Below are 25,995 nucleotides of genomic sequence, written 5' to 3'. Positions count from 1 at the left end.
ATCGATTGACGTCGCTTCCGCAAAGATCTAATAAAAAATACGGAAGTTGGTATTTCTACAAGAGAAAACTATTTCCTTTTTCGGGCGGAATACCTGGTACAGGCACGGCCAGAAACACAAAAATTCGGATCCGAAGTTTCACGGAAAGTTTCACACCAAAGTTTCATAGTCTGAACGCGGCCTAACTCAAGCGCTACGCGCAATAACATCGCCGGTATAAGCGAAAGCTTCGGAACGGCAGAGCGTGTTCATGAACACCCCAAGGCTCTTTATTGACAATAACCTTGTTGCTTTCATCGGACTGGTACTACCTGTGTACCATGCAAGTTCGGTACCTCCACGCGGACTAGGAGGTACCCTCGCGTTTGCAAACGGCAACCAATCAGAAAAATTTCAAATTGACCGCCTACGACGAATTTCAACCAATACAGGAACTGGAAGTTTCTACACCGAAACCCCCACGACGATTAGGAAGTTATATATTTCTCATCAATACGGAAAAAGATCAATGTCGTTTCGACAACAGGAGTAGAAGCATTTGCTAGTTTCAACAGATTTATTCGATTTTAATAAGTATAGCACAATGAATTCGCGTAAAATGAAAGCTCTTGCTTACATTACTTTACATTATGCGTTGGAGAAACCTGAAAGAAATCCACCCCGTTGGTGGGTTTCTAACTTTCTTCGACGTAGAGAAAAATATAGTGCATCCTCGTTGTTGTTAGATTTAAAATTTCAAAGTGTCAGTGGGTTATATAAGAATTTCATGCGGATGCACCCGACAGATTTTGAATTTCTGTTAAACATAATTGGACCAGAAATTATGCGGCAGGATACAAACTATAGAAAAGCTACATATTACGGCGCAGGAACGTTTAGCTATGACGCTCCGGTTTTTAGCAACGGTCGATTCGTTTACAAGTTTACAATATTTGTTCAAAATATCGAAGCAAACTATTGGCAAAATCGTTCCGGAGGTGTGTGAAGCCATTACGAAGGCACTGAAGTCGTATATTCAGGTAAGTGAACTATAATTCATTTTTCCGAACAGCACAAACGTGAAAATACAAAACAAAAGTTGTGTCTTTTTACAGATTCCAAAAACTGAAACGGAATAGCTGAAAATCGCTCAGCAATATAATGACACGTGGAATTTCGCCAAAACACAGCGGAAGTGACTATATTAATTATAAGGGATTTTTTAGTGTTGTCCTTCTGAGTGTTGTGGATGTTAATTATAATTTTTTATTTGTAGACGTTGGCTGCCAAGGAAGAATTTCAGACGGAGGTGTATTTAATAATTCTTCTCTATATCGGGCATGGAGAAGAAGAAATTAAATATACCAGCGTCTATTCGGTTAGAAGGAAGGGAAACACCAATTCTCTTCTTTTTCTTAGGAGACGAAGCCTTCCCCATTTCTGAACACCTTCTGAAATGTTACTCGGGATATTTTACGAAAGGATCGCAGCAAAGTATATTTAATTATCGAGTATGCCGGGCCCGAAGGATTGTTGCAAACGCCTTCGGCATATTGGCCGCAGTCTTCCGCGTATTAAGGAAACCGATGCTTTTATCGTCGGAAAAAGCTTCTCTTGTTGTTTTAACAACAACAATGTTGCATAATTTTTTTACGGCAAAGGCCAGATTCTTCTCGTCTTTATACTCCTCCTGGAACGATGGATTATGAAGAGGAAGGCATTTTGAGAGGAGGTAATTGGAGGGAGGGAACAGGGCAACAAAATCAATGTTTCACTATATTGAAATTTAATTTTCTAACATATTTATGTAATTGTCTTATTTGTGTAATTTATTTTCATCACTAAATACAACCTAACAAAAATTAATTGTGTTTACAAAGTAATCCTTTTGTACAAAGAAAAAGAAATGAAATAAACATTTTTACTAACATTTTCTCAATCTATGTTCGTGTTTACTTTTACGCACTGTATATCGGTCATCGGGGTTTAGGCTAAAATTGTAAAGTTTAAATTTTGATTTAAATTTTGAAAAAAATGTGTTCATATTCTCTGAAGTTTCCCTTTTAGAAGGATGATAAATTGAAAATTGGCGTCACAATAAGCTGGAAAAGGACGCTCCGCTATTATGGTCTTTTTCAAATATTACATTTAATTATGTAACTGAAAATGAATGCAATAACCATGCTGATTGTCTACAACCTCGCTTTGCAACCCCATCGAAAATTTGTGGAAATATTTATTAATAGTAATAAATGTCAATGTGGCTCTAATAATTTGATCACCTACTGTATGTTTTCATTTTCCGTATTGAGTGTAAATAAAGTGTTAGGTCACAGAGAGAGGGAAGAGAAAGGAATGAATGCTATTTAATATTATATATATATTTTATATATTATCTGTACATCTAGCTTCAATTTCGACAGATAATTGCATTATCCTTGCTTGAACATGCACCCTTTTAGAATTGTTGAGATTTCTCATTTTCGCTGCAACAAAATTTGCGAAATGTTGGGACTCCTCAGGTGGTGGATCTGACGCGATCTCCAGAATTTGATGAAAAAATGCCCTCTCCAAATGGTCCTCTTTCTCGGTATGCCGCCTTTTCGCGGCAACCGTTCTTGTTGGGCGCAATGGGGTGCTCGTACTGGGGCCAGGTTCTCCCTCAAGCATCTCTGTATCCTGTCCCATATATGACTGCTCTGCCACCTCATCTTCTACCGCCTCTGGAGTTACGATTTGTACTTCATCTTCGATCTGAAAACAAGTATTGTTTCTAATTTGTTGGTTCAACGTGTCGGTTGAGCGAGAGACGGTGTTTATCGTCCTCTGTGCCTCTTAGGATATCTGTTTCCAAACACCGCGCCACGTGCGACCGGCAGGAGATAGAAAAAAACGGCAACAAGAGGCTCGGCAACGGTAATTTCTACGTCGTATTTCAAAGTCTTTAAAATTTCAACGATGGGATTTGAGATACTGGAATTTTCGACGCGAGAGTTTTTGAACTTGTTTAATTTCCTGGGCCCCACGTTGGGCGCCAATTTTGTGACCCGTTGCTCGCGGAGTGCACTCTATACTTTTAATCTTTCGTTACAATAATTCGTTGGGCGCCAGCCACGTTCCGTGGCAAGAAGGGATTGGGAAACAATAAGGGTCGTTACAGGGGCGGGTTACGCGGCTTTTCCTGGGTTGCCGTAACAATGCTTCGCGAGGGAGTACGCAGGGAGGATTTTCGTGGGGAGGGAAAGCTCAGGGTCAGGATGGGTATGCAGGAGGTTCGCACGTTACGCGCCGAGGGAGGATTGTAGAAGGGAAACGTTAAGGGGGACGGAAAGGGGTATCGCGAAAATGCCAAGCGCGAGCGGAACAACCGCGGACGAGAAATTACCGTTGCAGGACTCAGAATATACAATTTTAAGGAGGAAATAGTATATAAGGGACTCACCGGTGCTGCACCTTCCTCACGCACACAATACGTTTCACAATTCGTCTTATAGATGAATTTGTACGATCGCTTTGAATCGCTAAGAATCGCTAATACTCTGAATCGCACGTCGTAACGCAAAGTGACGGGTCGTCGTCGCAGCATCGGCGACGAGCCCATCGGAGGGAATTTTGGGGAGGGGATGGGTGTGAATTTGGAGCATCTCTGGGTCTGGGATTAATCTATTATTGATCGGCCGGTAATCGGGATCGATGCGGGCTGACGGAGACTTGACGGTGACGGCTGCGGGCTGTGCTCTTCGGGCTCGGCGACAGATGACTCCAGCTGGACTCTCTTTTCCCCTTATCTGGGCCACCGACGAGATACTGTTACAGTATCTCGTCGGTGTCTGGGCTTGGGACTGTTCATTTTAGGGTCCATCGTGGCTCCCTTTCTTGGGAGTGATTGGTGCTGACGCTGGTCTCGAAGCTCCTCTTGGGGTTGTCCGCTGCTTGAGGTCCTTTCCGTCGCCTCCATCGGCCCGATACCGGCGGACAGGGAAAAGGGGTAAGGTGAAGGAAGGGTTCCTTGGTGGGTTATGGTGTTAAAGTGGGAGGTGGGAGGGGACACACGTGACACCACGTTATAAGCAATACTAATATGTTATTATCACAGCAATATAAAAGTAGCGCTCTTACATTTTCAATAACAAATCGCGTTTCTTCAGATTGTTTGTTCGGTTTTTCATTTTTTACAACTAGGATTTACAATAAAAAAATCTGAAAAAATTCCCTAATATGCGCTACCGTGTTTATAGTGTATCAGAATTTTTTCAGAATTTTCGGATGTCATTAAATAGGAGAAATGGGGCACGATCTGGCGTCTCTTTGGCCTCCACTGCCCCCTGGTTAAGATAAAGAGTTGAAAATTGGTGTACAGTATTTTCTTTTGATATATTATCAAATGACGTATTCTGAATTTAATTTGGTTCAAGGGCCATTTTACCTTCCTTACCCGGCTATACCCTATCAACTTTCTACCTTCAGTGGAATTGCTCAATGAAAGTGAAATTACTTTTGTGATCCAACTCCTGTGGACGGGGTCAAACACAACTTTTGAGGATTTTTCGATTTTTCCCTTTACTTACACACCCAGATAGATCATCCTACCAAATTTCAGCTTTGTACATACAGGGAAAGTTCCTCACTAATTTAGATTAGTCAGTGAGTCTGTCAGTGAGTGAGTATCAAAATCGCAAACTTTGATTGGCTCCCTCTTTACACCGGTCCGACCTGAAAGGTTGAGCTTTTCGTAATTCCTTTAGCTCGACAAAGTTTATGTACAGTTCAAATTTCAGAGTCCTACCTTAAAAGAGAACAGAGATATGAGGACGTGAAAAGCCCACTGAAGTGTTTCGTGTAAAGATACACACTGGCATTGCTAGAACTTGGAATGGAACTTGGCTTTGCGCACTCCCGTGCGCTCAGATATTATTAGTGAAGGATTAAACCTTAAAATTGTGGCTCTATTTCTACGCAAACACGAAAAACCTATTTTTCATACCGTGGCTCTAATAATTTAACCACCCACTGTAGAGAGATTCGATTTCATATATCCGTGTTATTTGTTACAGCGACGATCTGCGTCGGACAGAAAGCAAGAAGAAGTTCCGTCAGCATTCAAATCAAATTACACTGTTACGTTTCGAACAGAAATTTTTACACATTTCCCTTTTGTTTCTCCCTCTTCTAAATTGTCGCCTGCATCTCGGGACTGCCAATTGTCAATGTTGTCATTGATAACTTTTCTGTTGAAATTTTTATTTTTGAAATCCCAATCCTCGTGCTGTAAGTCATGTTGTTCTCCCCCCCCCCCCCCCGGTCCTCTTTTTAATGGGCTACCCCCATCATCTTGATCTGTTATACTTTTGACTTTCGTTAGAGGTATAAACGGAAATCATGAACATCGATAGATTGTTTTACATTCTGGACCTCCCCTGATTGAACGCAGAAACGATCTTTGATATTTCAAGATAGTCTATCTTTTAACAAATTCCTTCCTTGAAATCAGCGTGGTTCCACGGTCCAAAATTACGTATCGTCTTTACTTCTGATCGTGAGTATCACCGGATGTAAACCCGAAACATCATTCGTGTGGTCCGATAATTATCGGCTCCGCGAAGATGATCGAAATTCATTATACACATGTTATAATAATTCAAATTTTCTATTAATTCATTAAATTCCATAATATCGTATTTCCTCCACGACAGTCAGTCCAAGATGTGAATTCAAATTTTTATTTATCATTCGTTTAGATTTAATGATTTGTGTTAATTTTAGAATACCTATTTTTCTTTCAATGACGATAAAATCGAAACTAATTTTGTAAAATATATTATACTTCAATCGAAATCTTGATTATAATAGGAAGAGTAAAGGAATATACTCGAATTAGAAAGAGAAAGATTAAACAGAGAGAGAAGCACACATATCCCTACTGCACCACCGATTACCGAATCTCGGCTCCTCGCGCATCGACACTGCCGCCTAATTCGTTAGGCGCACAACAACACAATGTAAACAATTTCGGACGAGGCCCGCGCTGGTCTTCTCCGAGAGGTGCAGATTGCGACACTCTTCGACGTACAATCGCGAGCAGCGTGTCGGCGGGTCCGCGAAGTGGTTCAGAGACGAGTTTTGTTCTAAGTTGTTCGAAAGTAGCAAATAGGGCAAAAGACTCTATCTTCGTGTATTCATTTCATTTTTCGTTTATTCCGATTATTATTTTATTCATTATTTTTATTCTTCAATTTAATTTTATTTCTTTATAAATACATACATTTACGTAGTTTTAGTTTAATAGACTTCGCAGTAGTTCACGCGTCAAAATTGTGTATCGGTGCAATAGTTCAGGGTGTGTGTTCTACTCTCCTTCCTCCAGAAATCTGACAACAGGAAAATAGCAGCAACAGAATTTGGATCATTATACGGAATTTTTCCCCATAATCCGGTGAGTCGTTTCCATTACTCTTCCGGTCGTTTTATGAATATTTTATCAAGGAATTTCCAGTAGTCAATTTTGATTGTAAGAGTTTTCTACAATTGGAAATTCCTAATTCTAAATTGTATTTCATCACATGTATTTGTCTATTTCCGGCCAATAATTGTGTGTCTCAAATCTAAATTATTCACGAACTAAATCTGCATTTTCTTATATTATTATATAATCGCATTATTATATTTCATTATATTTTAATATTTTACACCTATTATTATTATATTTCAATATTTTATATACTTCATAATATTTCAATATTTTATATATTCTTCACATTCCAATATTTTATATATTTTATATCTTTCAATATTATATGTATTCCATTATATTTTAACACCTTTATTTTATAATATACCATTTGATTCATTTTAATCAAATCTAATTTTCTTTAACATAACCTTTTGTTACCCTCCTGTATAAATCCTATTATATTAGCGATCTGATGAAAGGGCCCGTATGGGACTAGCGTATCTCCGAACTCACAAACATTTAGACCCAATAGCAATAGAAATTGTTAGGGTTTTCCGGTTTTACGACATCACACGCACGTTACGTTACCGTTAATCACATTGCTCGATTACCACACTACCACATTCCATACTTTTACCCTCATACAACAGCTGACTTACATACGGTAGCGTCCCGAGCACACACGCGCGCACCGCACGTAACACACCTCAACTGCTCCCTATACCAATAATGTTTGCTTGAAACAGCCAACTAGGTCAAATCAATTGAATAATTCTGTAAACGAGGAGGAATAAAAAATGCAACAACATTCTGCGTCGGGCAGAAAGCAAGAAGTTCCGTCAGCATTCAAATCAAATTACACATCAACTGTTCCCTATATTAATGATGTTTGCTTGAAACAGCCGACTACATCAAATCAATTGAATAATTCTGTAAACGAAGAAGAATCGAAAATGCAACAACATTCGTCGAATTATACAGAAAAGAAGGAAAGAGAATTTTGGAAAAGTGATGATAATATTTTGGAAAAAATTGATGACATACCATACGCGGATGAACGTTGCGATGAAAGCGAAGTAATGGAAAGTGAAATTTTCGCGATTAACAATAAAATGAAAGAATCGTTTGGTAAGAAGGGAAATAAATTGGAAAGAATGGCAAGTAGAGCTTCTTTTATAATCGAGTCAAGCATTTGGGTTGAAAGGCTGGAAAGCTCGAGAACAAACTCCCCTGATCGTTTAACGAAAAAACAAGCTACGGTTATTCCAAGGGAATCAACATTTAAGAGTGTAAGAAGATGGAAAAAGCATGACGGTCCATTAAAAATGAGTAACAAAGATAGAAAGCTGTTGAAAATGATTCTTGTGATATTTTCATCGTTTCTCATCTGTTATTTACCGATCACTATTACGAAAACCTTTAAAGATGCTGTCGATTGGAGAGAATTAAATATAGCTGGCTATATATTAATTTATTTAACCACTTGTATAAATCCTGTTGTTTACGTGGTAATGAGCTCCGAGTACAGAAGTGCTTATAAAAATGTGTTATTTTGCAGAAATGAAGTTAGGAAAGAGGCTCGAAAATCGTTGGAATAAAAAAAGACAGCTGCCTTTTCATTTTATTTCAACTACTATGTGCATATGTATGGTATGTCCCTACGTATATCATTTAATTAATATAGGTAAGTATGATGAAATAGTATTTATGCTACCAGATCAATTCATGTAATTGCTTTGAATTTCGTTAATATTAAATAATTAGGATTTGAATCGGCACATTCCATAACTGAAGCTATTGGTAATTTCATGTATGTATTTAGAGAAATATGTATACACAGCTGATAAGCGCACAATATTTTGTTAACTTAACAGATTTCATAAAGAATGTGATCTGAATGTAACGTTGAGAATGTTGAAAATATAGAATATATTACTCATTTCTAATTACAAACTAATTTATAAGTTAATTACATATTATTTTGTAATAATCCTTAAAAACATGAATAACAAGACGCGTTTAAATAAAATGTTATTTAACAGTAACGACGACAATGACAATAACGACAATAACGATAATACCAATAGCAATAACAGAAAACACTATATACAAACTAGTAAAATTGTTTACAAAATAAGCGAAAAATTACTTATCATTAGATAGTAAAGAGAACTGAAAAAAAAAGAAAACTGTATATACGTAATTTACAAACTGCTTTTAACAATCTATTTCAATATTCTGTGATCCCAATTAAATAAATTTCAACAGATCGAGCAACTTATATATTATTATTGTATTGTATACATTGTATTACGTCGCCATTAAGTTTTGAGCGAAGACCGAAGACCAATGACCGTAGATCTGTGCTCTATTATACGCATGTATGTATGTACATACATTAGGGATGGCGAGTACCCAATATTAAGGGCTCCGACGGGCTCGGGAAAAATCGGGCGGGCTCGGGCGGGCTCGGAAGGGTGTCCGATACATACGTGCAGTCGGGTAGGCCATTTAGTGTTTGGTGCGGATAAAATCGGCAGATTCGGACGAGCTCCCGCAGGCCGCAGTCTGCGACCCATCTTTCATGTACTTGTTAATGCTTGCAATTCGTTACAAGTATTATTTTTCCACATAATAAAAATTATCTTCTTCCAAAATTCCACATAAAACAGATTTTGCACATGTTTATTGCGAGTGCTCGTCCGAATCTGCCCGATTGTATCCGACCTGATCCGAAGCAGTCGGGCTACCCGACTGCAGGCATGTATCGAACACCAGCCCGAGTCCGCCCGATTTTTTCCGAGCACGCCCGAGCACATAATATTGGGTACCCGCACATCCCTAATACATACGTACAACATCAATCATAGTGTCCGTTCGTTTAGTGAAAAAGCACTGAAGGGGAAGGTGGTCCTACCATCTCATTTACATGAGGCATAATGGGTGCGCGCTCGCGCACGACCTCTCATTCACATGAGATGGTAAAGGCATCTTCCCCTTTAGTGCTTTTTCACTAGACGAACGGACACTATGATTGATGTTGTACCTGATAACGTAGATCCACCCCCTTGCGATTAGAGGTACGTAGTAATTGTCTAGTTTTGGGGAACTAACGGTGAAAAGATCGCCGCGGTTTTCTTTGCGTTAAAGAAAAGAAAGGCCTACTTAATCGTTGTCTAGGTTGGGCGGTACCGTAGCACTTTGTATCGTGCTAATATTCATGGTGGGCGACCATTTTTTCTGCTCATCGTCTTGGCCATTCTGAGACTGTGGTGTCACTTTGGTGATATCCAACTTATTCTTATCCATGTTCTTATAATATAAAGCACCTGCTGCTCCAGTTACACAAGCGCCGACGAGTATCGTAAAATATTTCATAAATCTATTAGATAAACGATGAACGTTAAATCGAATAAACGTTTAAAAAAGAAAAGAAAAGAAACATTTTTTATTCAAAACAACTACTACTCACCCAACGATACTTATCACTTTGAACAAGGTCTTTACTAGTTTCACGTACTCGTCGTCCAGCAATATACCTTCTTCTATCCAGAATAACGGGAACAAACATTCCGGGAAACGTTTCATTAATTTCACTTTTTCCATCGGGTGAAGGAACATATTAAATTGCAATCTTTGCGCTGCCTTTAACGGAGTGGCTGTCATTGGTTCTAAATCCATAGCAATTTCGTGTTTCTCCTGCAAAAAGCAACTGAACTTATTGTTAGAGTACTGGACTAGCTACTAGGCATTCACACGGTAGATTGTACGGTAAGAATTCCTTTTAACACCCCCCTCCAATTGACTCTAGAATTACCAGGCAAACTTCTCATGAATTGTAACTGAAAAAAATATTAATGTGGACGCGCGGAAATTTTTTTTGGAGAAAGCTTTTTTTTGATTCTACAGAATAAATTTTATTACAGGAGCAAAAATGTGCAAAAAAAAACTAAAAAAACTTCAAAAAATAACCTAACCTAATCTAAACTTAACATCTAATAGGATTTACTGGATATTTATGCCATTGATTATGGCGAGAGAAAAAGAGACGCGAGATGATATTGGTTCGTAGAGTTGCGATTGAGAAAGCAAATAAGATGGCGGCCAAAAAAATGCACTCACAAACACCGTAACTGAAGTGTCCACATAAATCACGACGGTGAACTGATGTGATTGATTAGATGAATTTATAAAATCTCGTTGTCGTCTAGAAAAGTAAGATGGCGATGATGAAAATGGCCGCAATTTTTCATGAACCTAACTTACCCACGTGACTCTATTATTCATGAGAAGTTTGCCTAGGGATTTTAAAGTCAATTGAAAGGGGGCGCTAAAAGGAACTTCACCCGATTGTATAAATGAAGAAAAGTTTGCCTTGTCCGGATGAAGTCCTTCGACCATTTCCAGATATTTTTCGTCCGAGCCATAAAAGTGTGGTAGAGAACCAATGATAGGCGAGCCCATACATTTGTACAAATCCTGCAGATTCTTTGTTAAGCAGGTATCCGGTGTAGGGCAATAACATTTTTCTTCTGGATTTGTACTCATATCTCCTAAACCGGCTGTGTAATGGTACGTGTTGACACCTATGAAACAAAGAAACAAAGTATAAAAAAGTTTGAAAGGAAAATTAGCTTTTACGGGTTTTTACCTTTAACCTTGGTCCTGTGACTATACTGAACGCCCATGTTCCTGCAAAGATCCGCCGCGAACGTCATAATCTCATCTCCTTCTTTGATGAACGGTGGAAAAATCGTGGTATCCGTGCCATTGTACTGATTACAATGTTCCGCGCTCCAAATCGACATCTCTGTTTTTCCATCGAATTCGACCACCCGTCCCACGTCCCGATAATTCTTTATTCCACGGAACACCCTGATGCGTTTCGCTGCCGCCGAGCCATTTCTCTATGCCAATAAATTAAGGCTAATTAAAAGGTTAATCTTATCGATGTTTACCATCTACCTACACGGACAGGAGAGCAGAGGTAAGCAAGAAATAGCAAATTATTCTTACAGAACCAAATAAAGAGAAACGGTAATGTCCCTCGCCGTCCGATAATAAACCATTCTCTTCAGCTTTTCCTTTTAAAACGTTACAAGTCGCAGCTCCGGCAAAGTCTTTCACTGTACAATCGATAGGCAAACCATCGAAAAGTATATCCTTCGCTTTCGCTTTGACAAACACGGTGCCGGGTTTCTTGAAAATACTATCCACCGCTTTATCTATAAAGTGCAATCGATTAAACATCAACAGCACTATTAAGTTGACGCGAAAATGAATGAATAGATAACGAGTATAGGTATGCACTATTATGCAAACTACTTGTTACGCGTGTTTTGCATTCACCGATTCATCATCACACAAATTGCAGTTAAAACGATGATTATGAATCATGTAAAAGCTTTTACATTTTTCTATTACGCAAATGAAATATCAGAAATCAGTAATCAAAAATAAGTTTGATACTTTATTTTTATTATGGTGTGAAATCGAAACACGCAGTAGTAGGTGTGAAATTGATCCAACGAGCCGTTTATAAGAAGATTTGTCGCGATACAGTGGATAGCAAGGGTAAATGATTCGTTATCTATAAGTTAGCTATAAGTAAAACGTTTCTCACGACCGTTTTTTCTTTCGGTCACTTAACAATTCTTCGCTAAGGCCAACTCGACCTTTACCTTTGATCGAAACAAACCAATTCGATTTTATTTAATATCCAGGAAGAAGAGAATAGAAACTTTTTCTTCTTCTCTTTCTTTTCCTTGTCTTTTTAAAGAAGAAGAAGAAAAAAGAAAACACACAAGATAATGGTACACTCACTGACGATTCCTATTGCGCTTGGCTGTTCCATTAGCGTAAGTTTAATCATGCCCAGTATAAAAAGATGAGGCACAACCAGTTCTTCTTCGCCGGTTAAACCGTTGCTTTTCGATGGATTAAAGTACCAGGTCGATTTGAAATTGTACTCGACAGTGTCGTCTTCTTCTCGATCTTCTAGATTCACTTTATGCTTGTATTCGCTATAAAATTTTATAATAAATAGCTATTCGTCATTCTTTTCACCTCTGCTTGCTCTATGCTTACTCGTAAAAAAATGGTCCCACTTCTTGAACAATTGGCTTGGCTCCTGCCAATATTTCCGTAGGATTCGATACGTTAAAAATATAAATCTTGAAGTCTAACGGAAGCGGGAAAGTGGACCATAGTTCGCGCATATCCGAGCCAGGTTTTAGCCCCACTTGCTAAAATTTTTCATATTTCATAATTATTTATTTTAAAATGCAAACATCGACTCGTTAATAATTCTACGAATATTTGTAGAGTTACGTTTCTTCAATTTTTTCATTATCATCTGTTTTAATTGGATGAAAATATAAAACAATAAAACAAAAATCTACATACTTGCAACGAATAAATAGCAGATTCTGGCACGATGAAATGTAAAATGAAACGATTATATAAAGTTGGAATTAACGCGTCTGATGATGGACGACAACCACACAAAGTGCTAATTACTTGAATTACTAGTATTTAAATAATGACGAGTTAAATATCAATGTTTATGAAACAAACCAGTTTAATCTATTGTTCTGCATGCACGGTTATCGACTATCAACTAAGTAATTACAATAAAATTACAATAAAAAAATATGTAATACAATAAAAAAATGTTTTTTTGAACATCGAATAAATCTATAAGACAATGGGGAGAGGTAGGGAAGAAGAATCTAACTTACCTTCTTAATTTGTGATCTTAGAAATGGAGGAAAAATCACGGCACAAACGAAAATTCCAAAACTAAGCATCGAACCACCGACAATTCCAATTGTTTTCGGTTTCATATTAACACCCTAGAAAGATCACAATTAATGAAAAATACTAATCAACTTTTATCACTCCTTTAACAAACTCAAAATCAAACTGAAATTCCGAAAACAGCATTCATACGATCAAGGAGGAGATAATGTTAAGTGGAGAAAAATGAAAAAAAAAAATAAAAAAAGAAAATAATATTAAATGAAGCAGCATTGGGAACTGATAGAAACTAAAAAGGTAATTTGATAAAAAATATAATGCCAGAAAATATCCAGGATCGTTTGACGATAAATCAAATATACGACGATCAAACTCTGAATACCTTGCATCTGTTCAAAGTACGAAGAGTATTTCGGCTTTTCGTTAAATACGATAACCAGCTTGAAATGAACGTGTACATAAGATCGAGGTATCGACGAAAAATACGTGTAAATGATTTATAAATTAGTTGTTTGATATTCATTTCTTTCCCACTGTAATTAGCCTGGCGTAATCATCGCGACGCTATTAGATAGAATCCTCTTTAGTTTTCACTTTTCTATAGGAGGATGATAAGAAATATCATCGAGCGATCATACCTTGAGATCTCAAGAATCACCGGTGATCTACGATGTAGAGATCGTTGATAAACGATATGAATTTTATTTCGCGATGCGACCCGGCACACTTTCGTTCTGATGGATCGTCCTCGTCGTCGACGATCGTCGAGTATTCGCGAAGAAGAACTGTTTCGTCTCGAGGAGCGTCAATGTCGCTAACCGACGACCACGACCTTACGCGTCCATTCCTGCGTCACCACGTATCGGCAATTTTTTCCCCTCAACTTTTGCGTGGCCACGTTCACGATCAAGCTGGAAGGATGATTCGTGATATTTGGAATTGAATAGGAAAGTATAAGCCGAGCTGGATCCTTGATATCTAAGTATATGGTGAGAAGTGAAATTATAAAATAAATAATAAATTGTCGTATTTTGACATAGTTTTAGAATAATCCTTTGGAGTGTCAAACCTCATAAAGCTCATAGTTTACAGCAGTGGTTTTTAACATTTTTAAAGTCAGGGAACACTTTTGACTATACGAAAAATTTGCGTAACAGCACAATTAATGATCCAAAAAATAAACAAAAACATCCCGCGTAGAAATAAATATATTATTAAATATATTTAATATATTTTATAAATAGAAAAAGAATATATAGACATGACCTTTATTAAAAATTAAACTGATTATTCCTTTCATAACAGAAAAATAAAAGTAATTAAAAATATATACATATATATTCTTGAATTAAATTTATTTCAGGCTAAAATCATTTAATGCGATATCTGAGCTTGTCGGCTTTTGCAGATTTCTACGATAATAGGTCTAATATTTGATATAACTACTCTGAATTTTTCGTCTAAATTGGTAAGTCTTCCGCGTTTCTTAGTTTTTATATTGATTATTGTCGAGAAACCGAGCTTGCACCAATATGAAGTTGAAAACTGTAGCAAGATTTTCAGTGGCCTCATGGAGAGAACTGGGTATTCGTCTCGAACGAATCCACGTTTTATTAATTGTATATAATGTTTAAATTAATATCTATATTATAAAAATCATTTTTAAAAAAATTCGGCTTTCATAATTTCGCGGAACACCGGTTAAGAACCACTGGTCTGGAGTCTAGACGACTAGGGATCTATTCTTCTACAACGAAGAAGAGAGCAAAGAACAAATTGACAAGGGGTCTAATTTTCAAGTCCCTTCCATTATTCTAGAAATTAGTAAATTTGGTTTATATTATAGATATACATATAGGTGCACATACATACGTATAGATTAGCGTTATAGATTTATTCGTGAACAAGTAGCTACCGTTTGTTTCCGTGTCAAGTATAACGCCTATCGAGCGGAAAGGTGTAGAATAATCTATTAAATATGAGCTTTCTATAGATACCTGTTACACGCTAGAACACACGTTCGATTCCAAAACCTTTACATTATCAGTTTCACTTGCAACTTGTGTCAAACAGACTTACTTGAATAATCTAACTATGTATACCTAACTGTATTAAATGTTAACGAAAAGTAGACAAAGTATGTTTCAAATAAGATTAACACTTAATAAAATGTATAAATGAAATAGAGTACTCGTGTAAGAGGAATACTTGAAATTTATTTGAATGAAACAAAAATTGACGATTGCAAATGTCCCATTGCCACGAGCCTGATTTATAAATATTAATTTCTTTCATAATGGAATATAATTGTCTTTCAGGGAGAAAAAAAAAGAGGAATTGTTTCGTAACCAATGAATCGAGATACGACGATTATCCTTGGAAAACCGACTGCTGTAATTATGTTGATAGTACCTACTACACATATGTCTGCGAATGACAACAACTATCGAAAACCGTTGAACACGGTTTAATTAACGCAACGTAGGTAAATCGAAAGCGGACAATTAATCAATCATAAACGAACAATTACTTTGGTAGCGATAGGAAAAATGATACATCGAGTAAGTGCATATTATAGTAAGCAAAGTTTCAAATGAATAACTTATAACAAGCAGGAGTGTGAATAAATTCACCTTTGACATCTACAATTCGTTCAAGTAGTTTCCTTACAGAGAGACACTTCCTTTAAGTAAGATTTTATGTTTATTTAATCACCCAAGTATGGACTATATACGTATGGACTATACGTAAGTATCCCATTTTACCTGGTTGACATACATACATGTTGGTTGCTAATATTATCAGTTCTTTGTACAATCATCTTTTCGTTATTTTACAACTCATATTCTATATTTATGATAAACGCCTTTCAGAACATGTTAACTAGAGGTATGCGAGTACTCGTAATTTACAAGCCGAGCTGAACTCGCTTCGATTGTTCGAGCCGAGTCGATCGCTTGAATTTGCCGAGCTACTCGAAATCGACAAACTGTTTGATATAAAAGGGAGCTACTCGAAAAAAATCGAACTACTCGAATATTCGAGCCCTTGTGAAACTTCGATTTACGAGGGCTCGAATATTCGAGTAGTTCGATTTTTTCGAGTAGCTCGGCAAATTCAAGCGATCGACTCGGCTCGACCGACCGATCATTGTTCGACTCGAATAAATCGAGTACTCGCACACCTCTAATCTTAACCCATTGAACGCCACAGTAAAATTCGACAGTTTTTATAGAACGTATTAAAGCTCTAATTACTAAGAATAGTAGTAATTAATTTTCAAATTTCAAGCTTTCTATTTGCCACTTTACATTGTTTGTACCATAGCAATATTACTTAAAATAATGTTTTTCTATTGTTTTCTTTTAATTATTCAGCCGGTCACCGGTGACCCCCATGGTGTTCAACGTGTTAATGTTCGACGTGAAGAGACAAGCACTTACGTTCCACTGAAACCTTACTTAAGCCATCCATGGTGTTTGTGAGCATGAATGGCAACAGGTACGGGATAAGGTTTAGGGACGTGATAAGGTACAGCTACGTGCACAGGGTACGGTCTGTCGACGTGGACGATCTTCTCGTATGGAACCGGATACGGTTTCGGTACGGGTACTGGAACGGCTACAGGCCGATCTACAGGTACGTGAATCGTCTTTTCAACCGGTACTGCAACTGGTCTGTCAACGTGCACCAGCCTCTCCACGTGAACGGGATACGGTTTTGGTACAGGAACTGCGACTGGCACAGCAACAGGACGATCCACTGGTACCGGTACCGGTATCGGTATGTGTTTCGTCACAGGAACTGCGACTGGAACCGGATGTGGAACGGGCTGCGGCAACGGCAACGGTACCACTGCTGCTGTTTCAACAATGAAATCGTGTTTCCATTGGATGTTGTTTGATAACGAGTAACGAGTAAAGGATGATTCACGCTACACCGTGCCCGAGACGGACAGTGCCGGAACCGAGCCGTTGTCGCCGGGCATCGTCCGGGCATACTATGCATGCTACACCGACGCTACACCGTGCCCGAGACGGACCGAGATCGTTATTTTCACGAGTTTCCATCATGAGTTACGCCGCAAAAGACCCGTTCGCAAGTACATTCATGTTACACCGTGCCTGTACCGAACCGAACCGGGAACGGAGCGGCGACGGCGAAACAATATACACGGACGTTTCGATGCCGGGGCACGGCCGACATACGGCCGAAGCTCGGGCTCGACTCGGTGTAACATGAACAGATTCATATACATAAAACGTATATGAAGATCTTTGACCGTGTCCTGTCTGAGATACGGCTCGGACCCGGCACAGTGTAGCGTGAATCATCCTTAAAGAGTAACAGCAAGAGTCCATAAAGAAAATGGCAGACACAGGAGGGATGAAGTTCCTTTTAGCACCCCTCTTCAATTGATTTTAAAATCCTCAGGCAAACTTCTCATGCATAATAGTAAGTCACGTGGTGTGGAAATTCTTGGTTCATGAAAAATTGCAGCCATTTTCATCACCGCCATCTTACTCTTCTAGACAAAAACAACAACGAGATTTTAAATGCATCTGATCAATCACAGCAGTTCACCGTCGTGATTTATGTGGACAGTTCAGTTACGGTGTTTGTGAGTGCATTTTTTCGGCCGCCATCTCATTTGCTTTCTCAATCGCAACTGTACGAACCAATATCACCTCGCGTCTCTTATTCTCTCGCTCGCCATAATCAATGGCAGAAAAATATCCAGTAAATCCTGTTAGGTGTTAGGTTTAGGTTAGGTTAGGTTCTTTTTTTGAAGTTTTTGTAGTTTTTTTTGCTCATTTTTGCTCCCGTAATAACATTCATTCTGTAGAATCCCAAAAAAATTTCTGCACCTCCACATTAATGTTTTTTTGACTTACAGCTCATGAGAAGTTTGCCTGGTAAGTTTTGAGTCAATTGCAGGGGGGTGCTAAAAGGAACTCTTACCCACAGGGAAACGAGAGTTTATCGGTTTGCATTAGAAACAGGGCCGGTTTTAGCAATATTGGCGCCCTGGGCAAAATTATCGTGGCGCCCATTCAGGGGTTCAACATTTTTAATCCCTTGCACTATTTTGACGAGTCTGACTCGTGATGAAAATTTTAGGCCAAACTTGAATATCACGAATATGACTCGTGATCGACATTTCGAACTAGTCCCTCTCGTACTCAGTCGCAAAATATCATGTTTCAAAGTTCCGACACTTTTGTCTGCGCCGCTTTGACTCCTATCCCCACCATTCGGGCGCACGGGTTTGGCCTGGCTTTTTCCGAGTTTCAGGATAGTGCAAGGGGTTAAGATAAGAAGACAAGGTAATAATATGAAACGATGAATCTGTAGTTAGATTGTAAAAATTGTTAAACTACATAGCAGCTTCACTAATTTAAACGGATATAAATGAATAAACTAGGGACACCGGGCTGTGGCGCCCCCTACAGATCTAGCGCCCTCAACGCCGGCCCTGATTAGAAAATATGTACTTGTATGAATTTTAATTTTCAAATATATTATATCTGAAAGCTTCAAAATGCAAGGTTGCAAAATTGCGACTTCTTTCTCTAACGATAAATAACCATTTTCTTTTCAAACACTCAACTATTGTATCCCAATGAAATAAATAGTTTACACATAGTAGAATAGAAATATACTAACGAGCTGGATGTACCACAGGTGGATGTACCGGGGGATGCAGTACATTTGCTGCTGGTATAGCTTCCAAATGTCCAGCTACTTCCGGTACTGACGCCTCGTAAACAGCAGCTGGTTCAGGATGATAATGGTGTTCGTGTTGAAAACCATATTCCAAAGTAGCTAGCCCTCTCTTATCGTGTTTCCTTGCAATCAACGGCTTCTTCCCGTCTTTGTTAACAGTGATTGCTGTACCGACTGCTAACAGTATTGATAAAATCTGTAAATACAGTGGGTGATCAAATTATTAGAGCCGCTCGCATAAATTGACGATTTTACATAAAAACGATTAATTCGTAAATGAAAACCTAGTTAAACAAAATTTTTGTTATTTTTTTTTGTAACGTATCGATGCTTGTAAGGTTATGATACACAATTGAAAAAAGTGAAAGTTGTTGACTGGCTTGAAAAGTTTTCAGACCTCAACCCCATCGAAAATTTGTAGGAACATTTATTATTAGTAATAAATGTCAATTGATTGAACATTTGATAGAAGTATAGGCCAGAAATAAAGCAATAAAGCAATAAAATAATTGCAGCAAAATGAGGCGTTAGAAAATACTAACATACAAATGTAAATATAATCTTTTAAATGTATTTGTTTATTTTTATAAGTGTCTTTTTGTATATTATTAGCGGAGGATTATTGATTAAAAGTTATTCAATGTAAAAACCTTAAAATTGTGGCTCTATTTCTACGCAAACACGAAAACCCTATTTTTCATACCGTGGCTCTAATAATTTGATCACCCACTGTAAATGTCTGCGATCAGTCCCTTACATACGTGTATATTAAAACTAAGTAGATTGAAATGAAAAAATTCACTCAACGCATCGTTACATCGTTAAAATAAAATGACAAATAAAATAAATAGAAAGATCAAAGAAACTACGTATACCAAAATAAACTTCATGATCGATTCGTAGGAGCCTAATGCTAAGCACTAGCGTCAGTGTCGAAAAGAAAACTACGTTTGCTCGCTATCAGTGACCTCCTATAAGTATTTATAGGGCAGCTATACCGATGATGATGACACTGAATGGACTTTCGCTGCTTCCAATCGTGGCCGATGGCCAAATAAACGATTCCGATTGCTTTTCATTTCGTGTACGGAAGAGGAAGAGCACACGTTACAACCGGAAAATAGATAAATGCAACGTACTTAGAATGGTGTCGGCATCCGTACAGGTTAGAATCGTGGTCATCGATGAGATCGGTAAGATAGTTAAGCATCGGGCCAGGTGAAAATTGTCTACGTGATGATTCAAATTAATAAGAACTGCTATGCGTCCATTCGTGATACGCTTCTATTATATCAACCTGCTCCTGCATTTCTTTGATTGTTTCGTTATATTTTTATATCCCGACGGAGATTTTACTCTTCTCTTGATTTTTTCCTTCAGGAAAAAATATCAGAAAGACTATAATAGATCTTGACCAAACCTGGTATGTTGGTAGACCTTAACCCCCTCAGTAACCATCTGCAATATTATTTGGTAGACTCTTTTAGTTCCTGAGATATGAACATCCAAAGTTGGAATTTCGACTTAGTCAAAATTCAATGAAATTCTCCATAACTAGTCAGAACCAGTTGCAAATGCATGAAAAGCATGTTTCTGAGCAAATGGAGACAAGTCATGAAGAATCAGTCATGTGTTTCTAACATTTATAAGGGTTTTGATAAGGGTTAGTCATGCCTTGTGTATGAAGTCACTCTAGATTATAAAGAGGTCATCATAAAGAAACGGATTTTGACTTTCCCAATCAAGAGAAAAACGACTTTTTTCTTTCGGAAATTTTGCTGGTACGTGAGCGTAAAGAATGCAACGGTGGGATATATTGTAATGGGTATTTTTTCGATGCCGAACATAGAAACGATTCAAATTTCGTTTTAGTCTTTATTAATTTCCATTTTCATCTTCATTTTTCTGTGGCGGACTGTTTTTGGGAAAAGGTTTTCCGGGCCTTTATGTTTTGTAGAACTGTATATCATGCGCGATCGAACTCGAGGGCTGCCAATAAAAGTGGCGATTGCCAGAACCTCGGTTTGGTCGAAGCAGGGCCGGCGTGACCTTTTGCGGGGCCAGAATACACATTCAAATCCTATACTTAAATTTCACAATAAGGAATTATTTATTATAAATACAAAGGATGTTACATATATTTTTTGTAAAATGAATATTGCATAATTTTTCTCGCTTTTTTCGCTGCAAAATCTTTGATTACGTCATCAAAATTGATTCTATTGAAAGAATAGCCAGAGATGAAAATCGGTCTTGGCTTATTGATGATCGAAGATAATTTTTTATTAGTTTCAATCGCGAGTTTTCGTAGACCACGGGGCTTTTCAAAACGCGAGACCGGCCTCGCGCCGCCCCTGGGTCAAAGGAGTAACTAAGTGCCAAGGGTAACGAAGCTAGGGCTTGAAAGCAGAGGGTTATTTTCCCTCCTTCCAATTTTCCTTTGGACGACGATTTGATTTCAACAGAAAAACGGCAGAAGGTACCGGACAGTCGCCACGAGCACTACATACTCATCGCACCATCAGCGCTTTAATAATAAACGTTATTATTTGGTACTAAGTATTTGAATCATTATACACCCACGTCACGTCCTAAATTTCCAATAAAGTTTTTCCTGAAGAAAATTTCACTACATAAATTTACCAGTAAATAGATAGACGAATATTTAAGTCTGGATCCAAATTTCATGAATGAACGGAGTCGAGTAAAAGCGTAAGTCAACAAATGAATTCACGATAATCGTTGGACAAGTTGACTGTCCAAGTATTTCGTAATTGTGCCATGACATTCGTTTCCATTCGATTACGCGTTCACCGATCCTCGTAACTATGAATAATGAATGACGGATAGTAACCGGTAGGCCGTTAGAAGTGGTTTGTAAGTACTTATTAGAAAATGAAAGTTAAGAAAGTTCGCGAATGCGAGCAACGCGGAAAAGCTACACGTACCCTGCAATGTCTCTTCTGTTGCAGGAAACGATCCGGTTTTCTTTCGTTCTTCATCTCGTTGACCGAGTAGAAATATTCTCACACCAATTGCACCTATGTATGTACAGTGGGCACAGGTCCATTAGACAAAAACAAGGATTATCAAGCTAAGGTCTGTTTCAAACAAATTGTTGGCTTCAATTGTAGAATGTAAGATATAAACTTTGAAATAAAAAATTTAAAATGTAGGACGTAAATAAAATATTATAAGAGAAATTTTGAAATGGAGAGGCATATTTGAAAGATTATACGAATTAGTCACGTCACTACCATTTCATTGTACGTGCTTTGAACGGCTAGAAAATAATTAAATCGTAAGTGGGTAAGTAGTACGAGTCACTTTCAGAATGACCCATAACCTTACAATCGATGATCGTCCAGAGCAATATTGTCGTTCGTTTCGTGGAATAAAAGCAGCTGTATTGATAAAAAAAGAAAAAACAAAGTGTCGCAAAATGCTATTTATGGTATATCGACTTGAAGATTAGTTAGAACCTGATAAAAATTATATTAGCCATTCGCTAATCGACAATATCGTCAATATCCGTTGGTTCATCAAATTTCCAGTTACGTCTCGTTAACTAAAAATCCAACTACATTACGCACCAGTGCCGTACATACACGGTAGAAACACGAACCAAATCTTAACTACTTTCTTCACCGGAAACACAAAACTTGTCGATCGACCCGGTCAAGTTCCTGATCCCAACGAACCTGACTTGGACTACCATCTAGATCTAGAATCTCTATTCCAGATCCGACGATCTGCCGATCTGTCGATCTGTCGATCGAAGCAGACAGCAAATACTATATAAACCTACCGTTTTCTCAATTTTACGAACAGTTTCTTAGCGACCGGAGAACAATGTCCATCATTCCGGTAAGCAGCACCTATATCAATCTTCTTTTAAACGTTCTATCTAATTAACTTCATCAACGATACTGTCAACTATAAACAGTATTAACGTTAATGCGATACCTAGCCGATGAGAGAATTTTAATTTTGCAAATTCCGCAATAAAATCAAATTTCGACTTTGTACAGATCGATGTTAAGGGGTTAAGCCACTCTAGAGCAAAAAAAAAAATAGGAATATTTTGGGAATTAAAAAAAAAAATGATGGAATAAATCCAAATTTTGTAATCTTCATTTTACAACTAATAAACTTTAAAAATTAATTTTTGTATAGTGATTCAAGTCAAAATATGGGCTCGGCAGCTCTTTTTTGTAGGGCTAAACTGTGGCTGCACCTGCAATTTTTAACTTAGGATAAGAAAGCAAAATATTTTCAATTATATATGAAAACAGCTATCGAACTACGTAGGATTTTTTTGATTTGTGCAAAAATGGCGAATTTTTTAAGAGAAAATGTAAAATTTCAAGAAAACATCACCAGAAAATTTTTTATAAACAGCTATGCAATATAATGAAAAAATCCTACGTAGTCCGATAGAGAATTTAGTTTTGAATATACTGTTAAATTTTCAAATCGATTGGTGATGATCTGTTTGATTTATGAGTCCGGTCAGTTTGAAAAATGCGTTTGAAGTTTTCAGTAATGCTCGCGACAGACCGATAGGGGCTGCGCCAGAATTCGAAATTCGAATACTTAGAGATTTTTCCCATATCATTTTCAAACAAAAAATTCCATTTTTTCAAAATTCTAGAGTGGTTTAACCCTTTAAGAAATATTTTTAAAAATAAAACAACGGAATTGAATTTTCAATTTTAGCTGTTCCTGATACTCTTCTGCAGTTCCGCGCTAACTGCGGAAACGGAAACAGAAGATGCTAAACTCAATAAACGAGGAATCATCGGTTCCGGTGGATGGATTGGGATACCGAATCCACACTCTTACGGTCACGGTCAACCTTGGGTAGCAAGTCCTTCCTGGAGGAATTTTAAATTTCCCTCCTTTGATTTAGCTCATCATGGGTAATAATACAATCATTCTATTTATTAGCCGACCCGTTTCTAAGATTGAAAATCTTGATAAGGGTGCTATAGCATTTAGAATTTCTGTCACTTTTGTACAAACCAAACGGTAAGAGTTACCGAAAAGATTCTTGCGTCATTGTGTTTAGTGGGTCAAAATCTCAACGAATGGCCGAAAAAAAATTATTTTCTTTTTGCCACTTCCGGTCTTTCCGGAAATGGCCGAAAAAGGGGTTGGCTCTAGAGCGAGTCTTGCTCTAGTTCATTTTAGCTTGTTACATACCAATTTGTAGATCCTTGAAAAATCAAAAGTATAATAGAAACAAGTTAAGTACGGTAAATGTTATAAAAATGATCAGGATACAATAAAGGTAAATTGAATATAGGTTGTACGGAGGTTTACCCTATGGTAGAGCACCAGCTATCCCTCTTCCAATTGGCAGGGCAGATTTAGTGAAGCCGGTACCGGTATATATAACAAAACACGTGGTCGTGGAGAAGCCAGTACCCATTCCGCAGCCGGTTTATATCGAAAAACCGTACCACGTGCCGGTGGAGAAGGTGATCCCTATTCCAGTCGAAAAGATCATTCATAAACCGGTCCCGGTTCCATTTCCGGTACCCGAGGTAAGAAATCGTTTCTTAATTTATCGCCATCCCTGTAAATTCCCTCCAAATTACCTCCTCTAAATCGCTTTCATACACGGAATGCGATTCTCATACGAATTCGCTTGTCATGTTTACAGGCTGTTCCGGTAACGGTAGAACGGGCAGTACCGATACCGGTAAAACATCCTGTACCCGTACCTGTACCTGTTCAACAGCCGTATCCGATCCCCGTGAAGCAAGCCTTTCCAGTACCAGTTCCGGTTCCATATCCGATCCCGATACACCCACCACCCATCTCCCTCTATGGTCCAGCTGCTCTACCAGCTGCTTACTACGCTCGAGGATACGGTCCTGGACACGTTTATCCAGCGGTACACGCTCCTTCGCTCTCCGCGCATTTTCTTCATGGATATGGCCACGGTTTTGACCACGGATTTGGCCAAGACTTCGGTCACGGCCACGGTCACGGTTACGCCTACCCACCACTTTCATACGTTCAAGACTACGCTCACGGTCATGGACACGGGCACGGACATGAACATGGACATGGGCATGGACACGAACACAAGAAACGAAGCAAGAATTAAGAGAATCGCTCTCATCGTTGTCCAAAGCTAGACTCTTATTCTTCACTTTTTCATTTAAGAGTGTAACGTTCCTTTTTTTTATTTTTCGTTAGATACTTATTAATTACGTCATCTTACGTGATCGATGTCTTACAAACATATTTATACACCTTTTTCAATAAGGGTATAAGTCGTCGATAGTTAAGTTATTCTTTATGTTGTACTTTCTTGTTGATTATTTGAATAGAGATATGAAACCATGCGAATTGACTAATCGCTATTTCCATGTAGCTACAAGCATGTAGTTTAAATGAAACTTTTTCATCGTCAGTTGTTAATTCATATACCTTACTCTGTACAATTGTTTGTAAGTCTGATTTTGTAGGCCTGTGTAACACAGTACGATAGCTTAAATACAGAATTAGATCTTTTAACTAGATATCTTTTTCGTTCTTTTAAATAAATATTCATGAATAATTTAACATCTTGTTTGTACACTTTCTTTCTTTCTTCCTTCCATCCTTTCTTTCTCTTTTATCAAAGCTAAAATAACAGTATTGTATTTGTCAAGTCTTGTAATCAAAGATTAGAACTTTGTTTATGTAGTATTCAAAATACAGTTAATCCAACGAGGAAATATTAACACGATAGTTAAAAATAGATGACATCTCTTAAAAGTTTTCCTCTCTTGAAAACAAGAGATCAGATATTTTGGAACAAGCGAATGCAATATATTTTGCATTGTTAATACACTCAGATTATATACACGTACATATAATTTGTTCAATGTTTATACACTTTGATACATGTTACACTATTGCTCCCATTTCTGTACGTCCTTTTTGCTCGTTCGCAGCTTGCCATTTAATAAATACGAGTTCCTTTCTTTGTATCAACATCTAATCGTTCCATTATATCTCTATACGTATACATATACATATATACAGGGTGTTAAAAAATTACCTGAAGAGCTCTACATCGC

The 25,995-nt window shown here is 37.8% G+C and overlaps 5 protein-coding genes across 13 annotated transcripts; 2 read left to right on the top strand and 3 right to left on the bottom strand.

The window, feature by feature from the left end:
• Positions 1 to 2,364: 2,364 nt before the first annotated feature.
• Positions 2,365 to 3,760, bottom strand: LOC114880046. The gene is made up of 2 exons (XM_029195635.2): positions 3,422 to 3,760; positions 2,365 to 2,733 (listed from the first exon to the last, which is right to left on the bottom strand). Exons 1-2 carry the CDS (start codon positions 3,578 to 3,580, stop codon positions 2,365 to 2,367), a joined length of 528 nt encoding a protein of 175 aa, XP_029051468.2. The 5' UTR covers positions 3,581 to 3,760.
• A 3,047-nt stretch (positions 3,761 to 6,807) lies between these two features.
• Positions 6,808 to 8,697, top strand: LOC123987931 (5-hydroxytryptamine receptor). Its single transcript, XM_046286327.1, has one exon. It carries the CDS (start codon positions 7,228 to 7,230, stop codon positions 8,026 to 8,028), a length of 801 nt encoding a protein of 266 aa, XP_046142283.1. The 5' UTR covers positions 6,808 to 7,227; the 3' UTR covers positions 8,029 to 8,697.
• On the bottom strand, positions 8,219 to 16,656 carry LOC114880016 (sensory neuron membrane protein 1-like). 3 transcript variants are annotated; one of them, XM_029195562.2, is made up of 9 exons: positions 16,633 to 16,656; positions 13,171 to 13,284; positions 12,518 to 12,675; positions 12,254 to 12,453; positions 11,447 to 11,655; positions 11,082 to 11,337; positions 10,805 to 11,016; positions 9,903 to 10,129; positions 8,219 to 9,812 (listed from the first exon to the last, which is right to left on the bottom strand). In XM_029195562.2, the coding sequence occupies exons 2-9, from the start codon at positions 13,273 to 13,275 to the stop codon at positions 9,596 to 9,598; spliced, it is 1,584 nt and encodes a 527-aa protein (XP_029051395.1). In that variant the 5' UTR covers positions 13,276 to 13,284; positions 16,633 to 16,656; the 3' UTR covers positions 8,219 to 9,595. The 3 variants fall into 3 exon arrangements, with proteins under 3 accessions (XP_029051395.1, XP_029051393.1, XP_029051392.1); XM_029195560.2 differs by lacking the exon at positions 16,633 to 16,656 and adding an exon at positions 13,828 to 13,976; XM_029195559.2 differs by lacking the exon at positions 16,633 to 16,656 and adding an exon at positions 13,572 to 13,819.
• LOC114880018 (zinc finger protein 512B-like) lies at positions 16,306 to 24,297 on the bottom strand. 5 transcript variants are annotated; one of them, XM_046286328.1, is made up of 4 exons: positions 24,242 to 24,297; positions 21,865 to 21,957; positions 18,857 to 19,112; positions 16,306 to 17,050 (listed from the first exon to the last, which is right to left on the bottom strand). In XM_046286328.1, exons 2-4 carry the CDS (start codon positions 21,916 to 21,918, stop codon positions 16,647 to 16,649), a joined length of 714 nt encoding a protein of 237 aa, XP_046142284.1. In that variant the 5' UTR covers positions 21,919 to 21,957; positions 24,242 to 24,297; the 3' UTR covers positions 16,306 to 16,646. The 5 variants fall into 5 exon arrangements, with proteins under 5 accessions (XP_046142284.1, XP_029051401.1, XP_029051398.1 ...); XM_029195568.2 differs by lacking the exon at positions 24,242 to 24,297 and adding an exon at positions 22,510 to 22,549; XM_029195565.2 differs by lacking the exons at positions 21,865 to 21,957; positions 24,242 to 24,297 and adding an exon at positions 19,915 to 20,041.
• On the top strand, positions 20,068 to 25,495 carry LOC114880017 (extensin-1-like). 3 transcript variants are annotated; one of them, XM_046286326.1, is made up of 6 exons: positions 20,068 to 21,793; positions 21,889 to 22,015; positions 22,748 to 22,783; positions 23,636 to 23,838; positions 24,225 to 24,465; positions 24,585 to 25,495. In XM_046286326.1, the coding sequence occupies exons 3-6, from the start codon at positions 22,769 to 22,771 to the stop codon at positions 25,032 to 25,034; spliced, it is 909 nt and encodes a 302-aa protein (XP_046142282.1). In that variant the 5' UTR covers positions 20,068 to 21,793; positions 21,889 to 22,015; positions 22,748 to 22,768; the 3' UTR covers positions 25,035 to 25,495. The 3 variants fall into 3 exon arrangements, with proteins under 3 accessions (XP_046142282.1, XP_029051397.2, XP_046142281.1); XM_029195564.2 differs by lacking the exon at positions 21,889 to 22,015 and having other exon boundaries at positions 20,068 to 21,628; XM_046286325.1 differs by lacking the exons at positions 20,068 to 21,793; positions 21,889 to 22,015 and having other exon boundaries at positions 22,701 to 22,783.
• The last annotated feature ends 500 nt before the right edge of the window (positions 25,496 to 25,995 follow it).

The sequence above is a fragment of the Osmia bicornis genome, chromosome 6 (genome assembly GCF_907164935.1).
Source record: "Osmia bicornis bicornis chromosome 6, iOsmBic2.1, whole genome shotgun sequence".
In the NCBI taxonomy this organism is placed as follows: Eukaryota; Metazoa; Arthropoda; class Insecta; order Hymenoptera; family Megachilidae; genus Osmia; species Osmia bicornis.
This window is presented reverse-complemented; position numbering and strand designations above follow the sequence as displayed.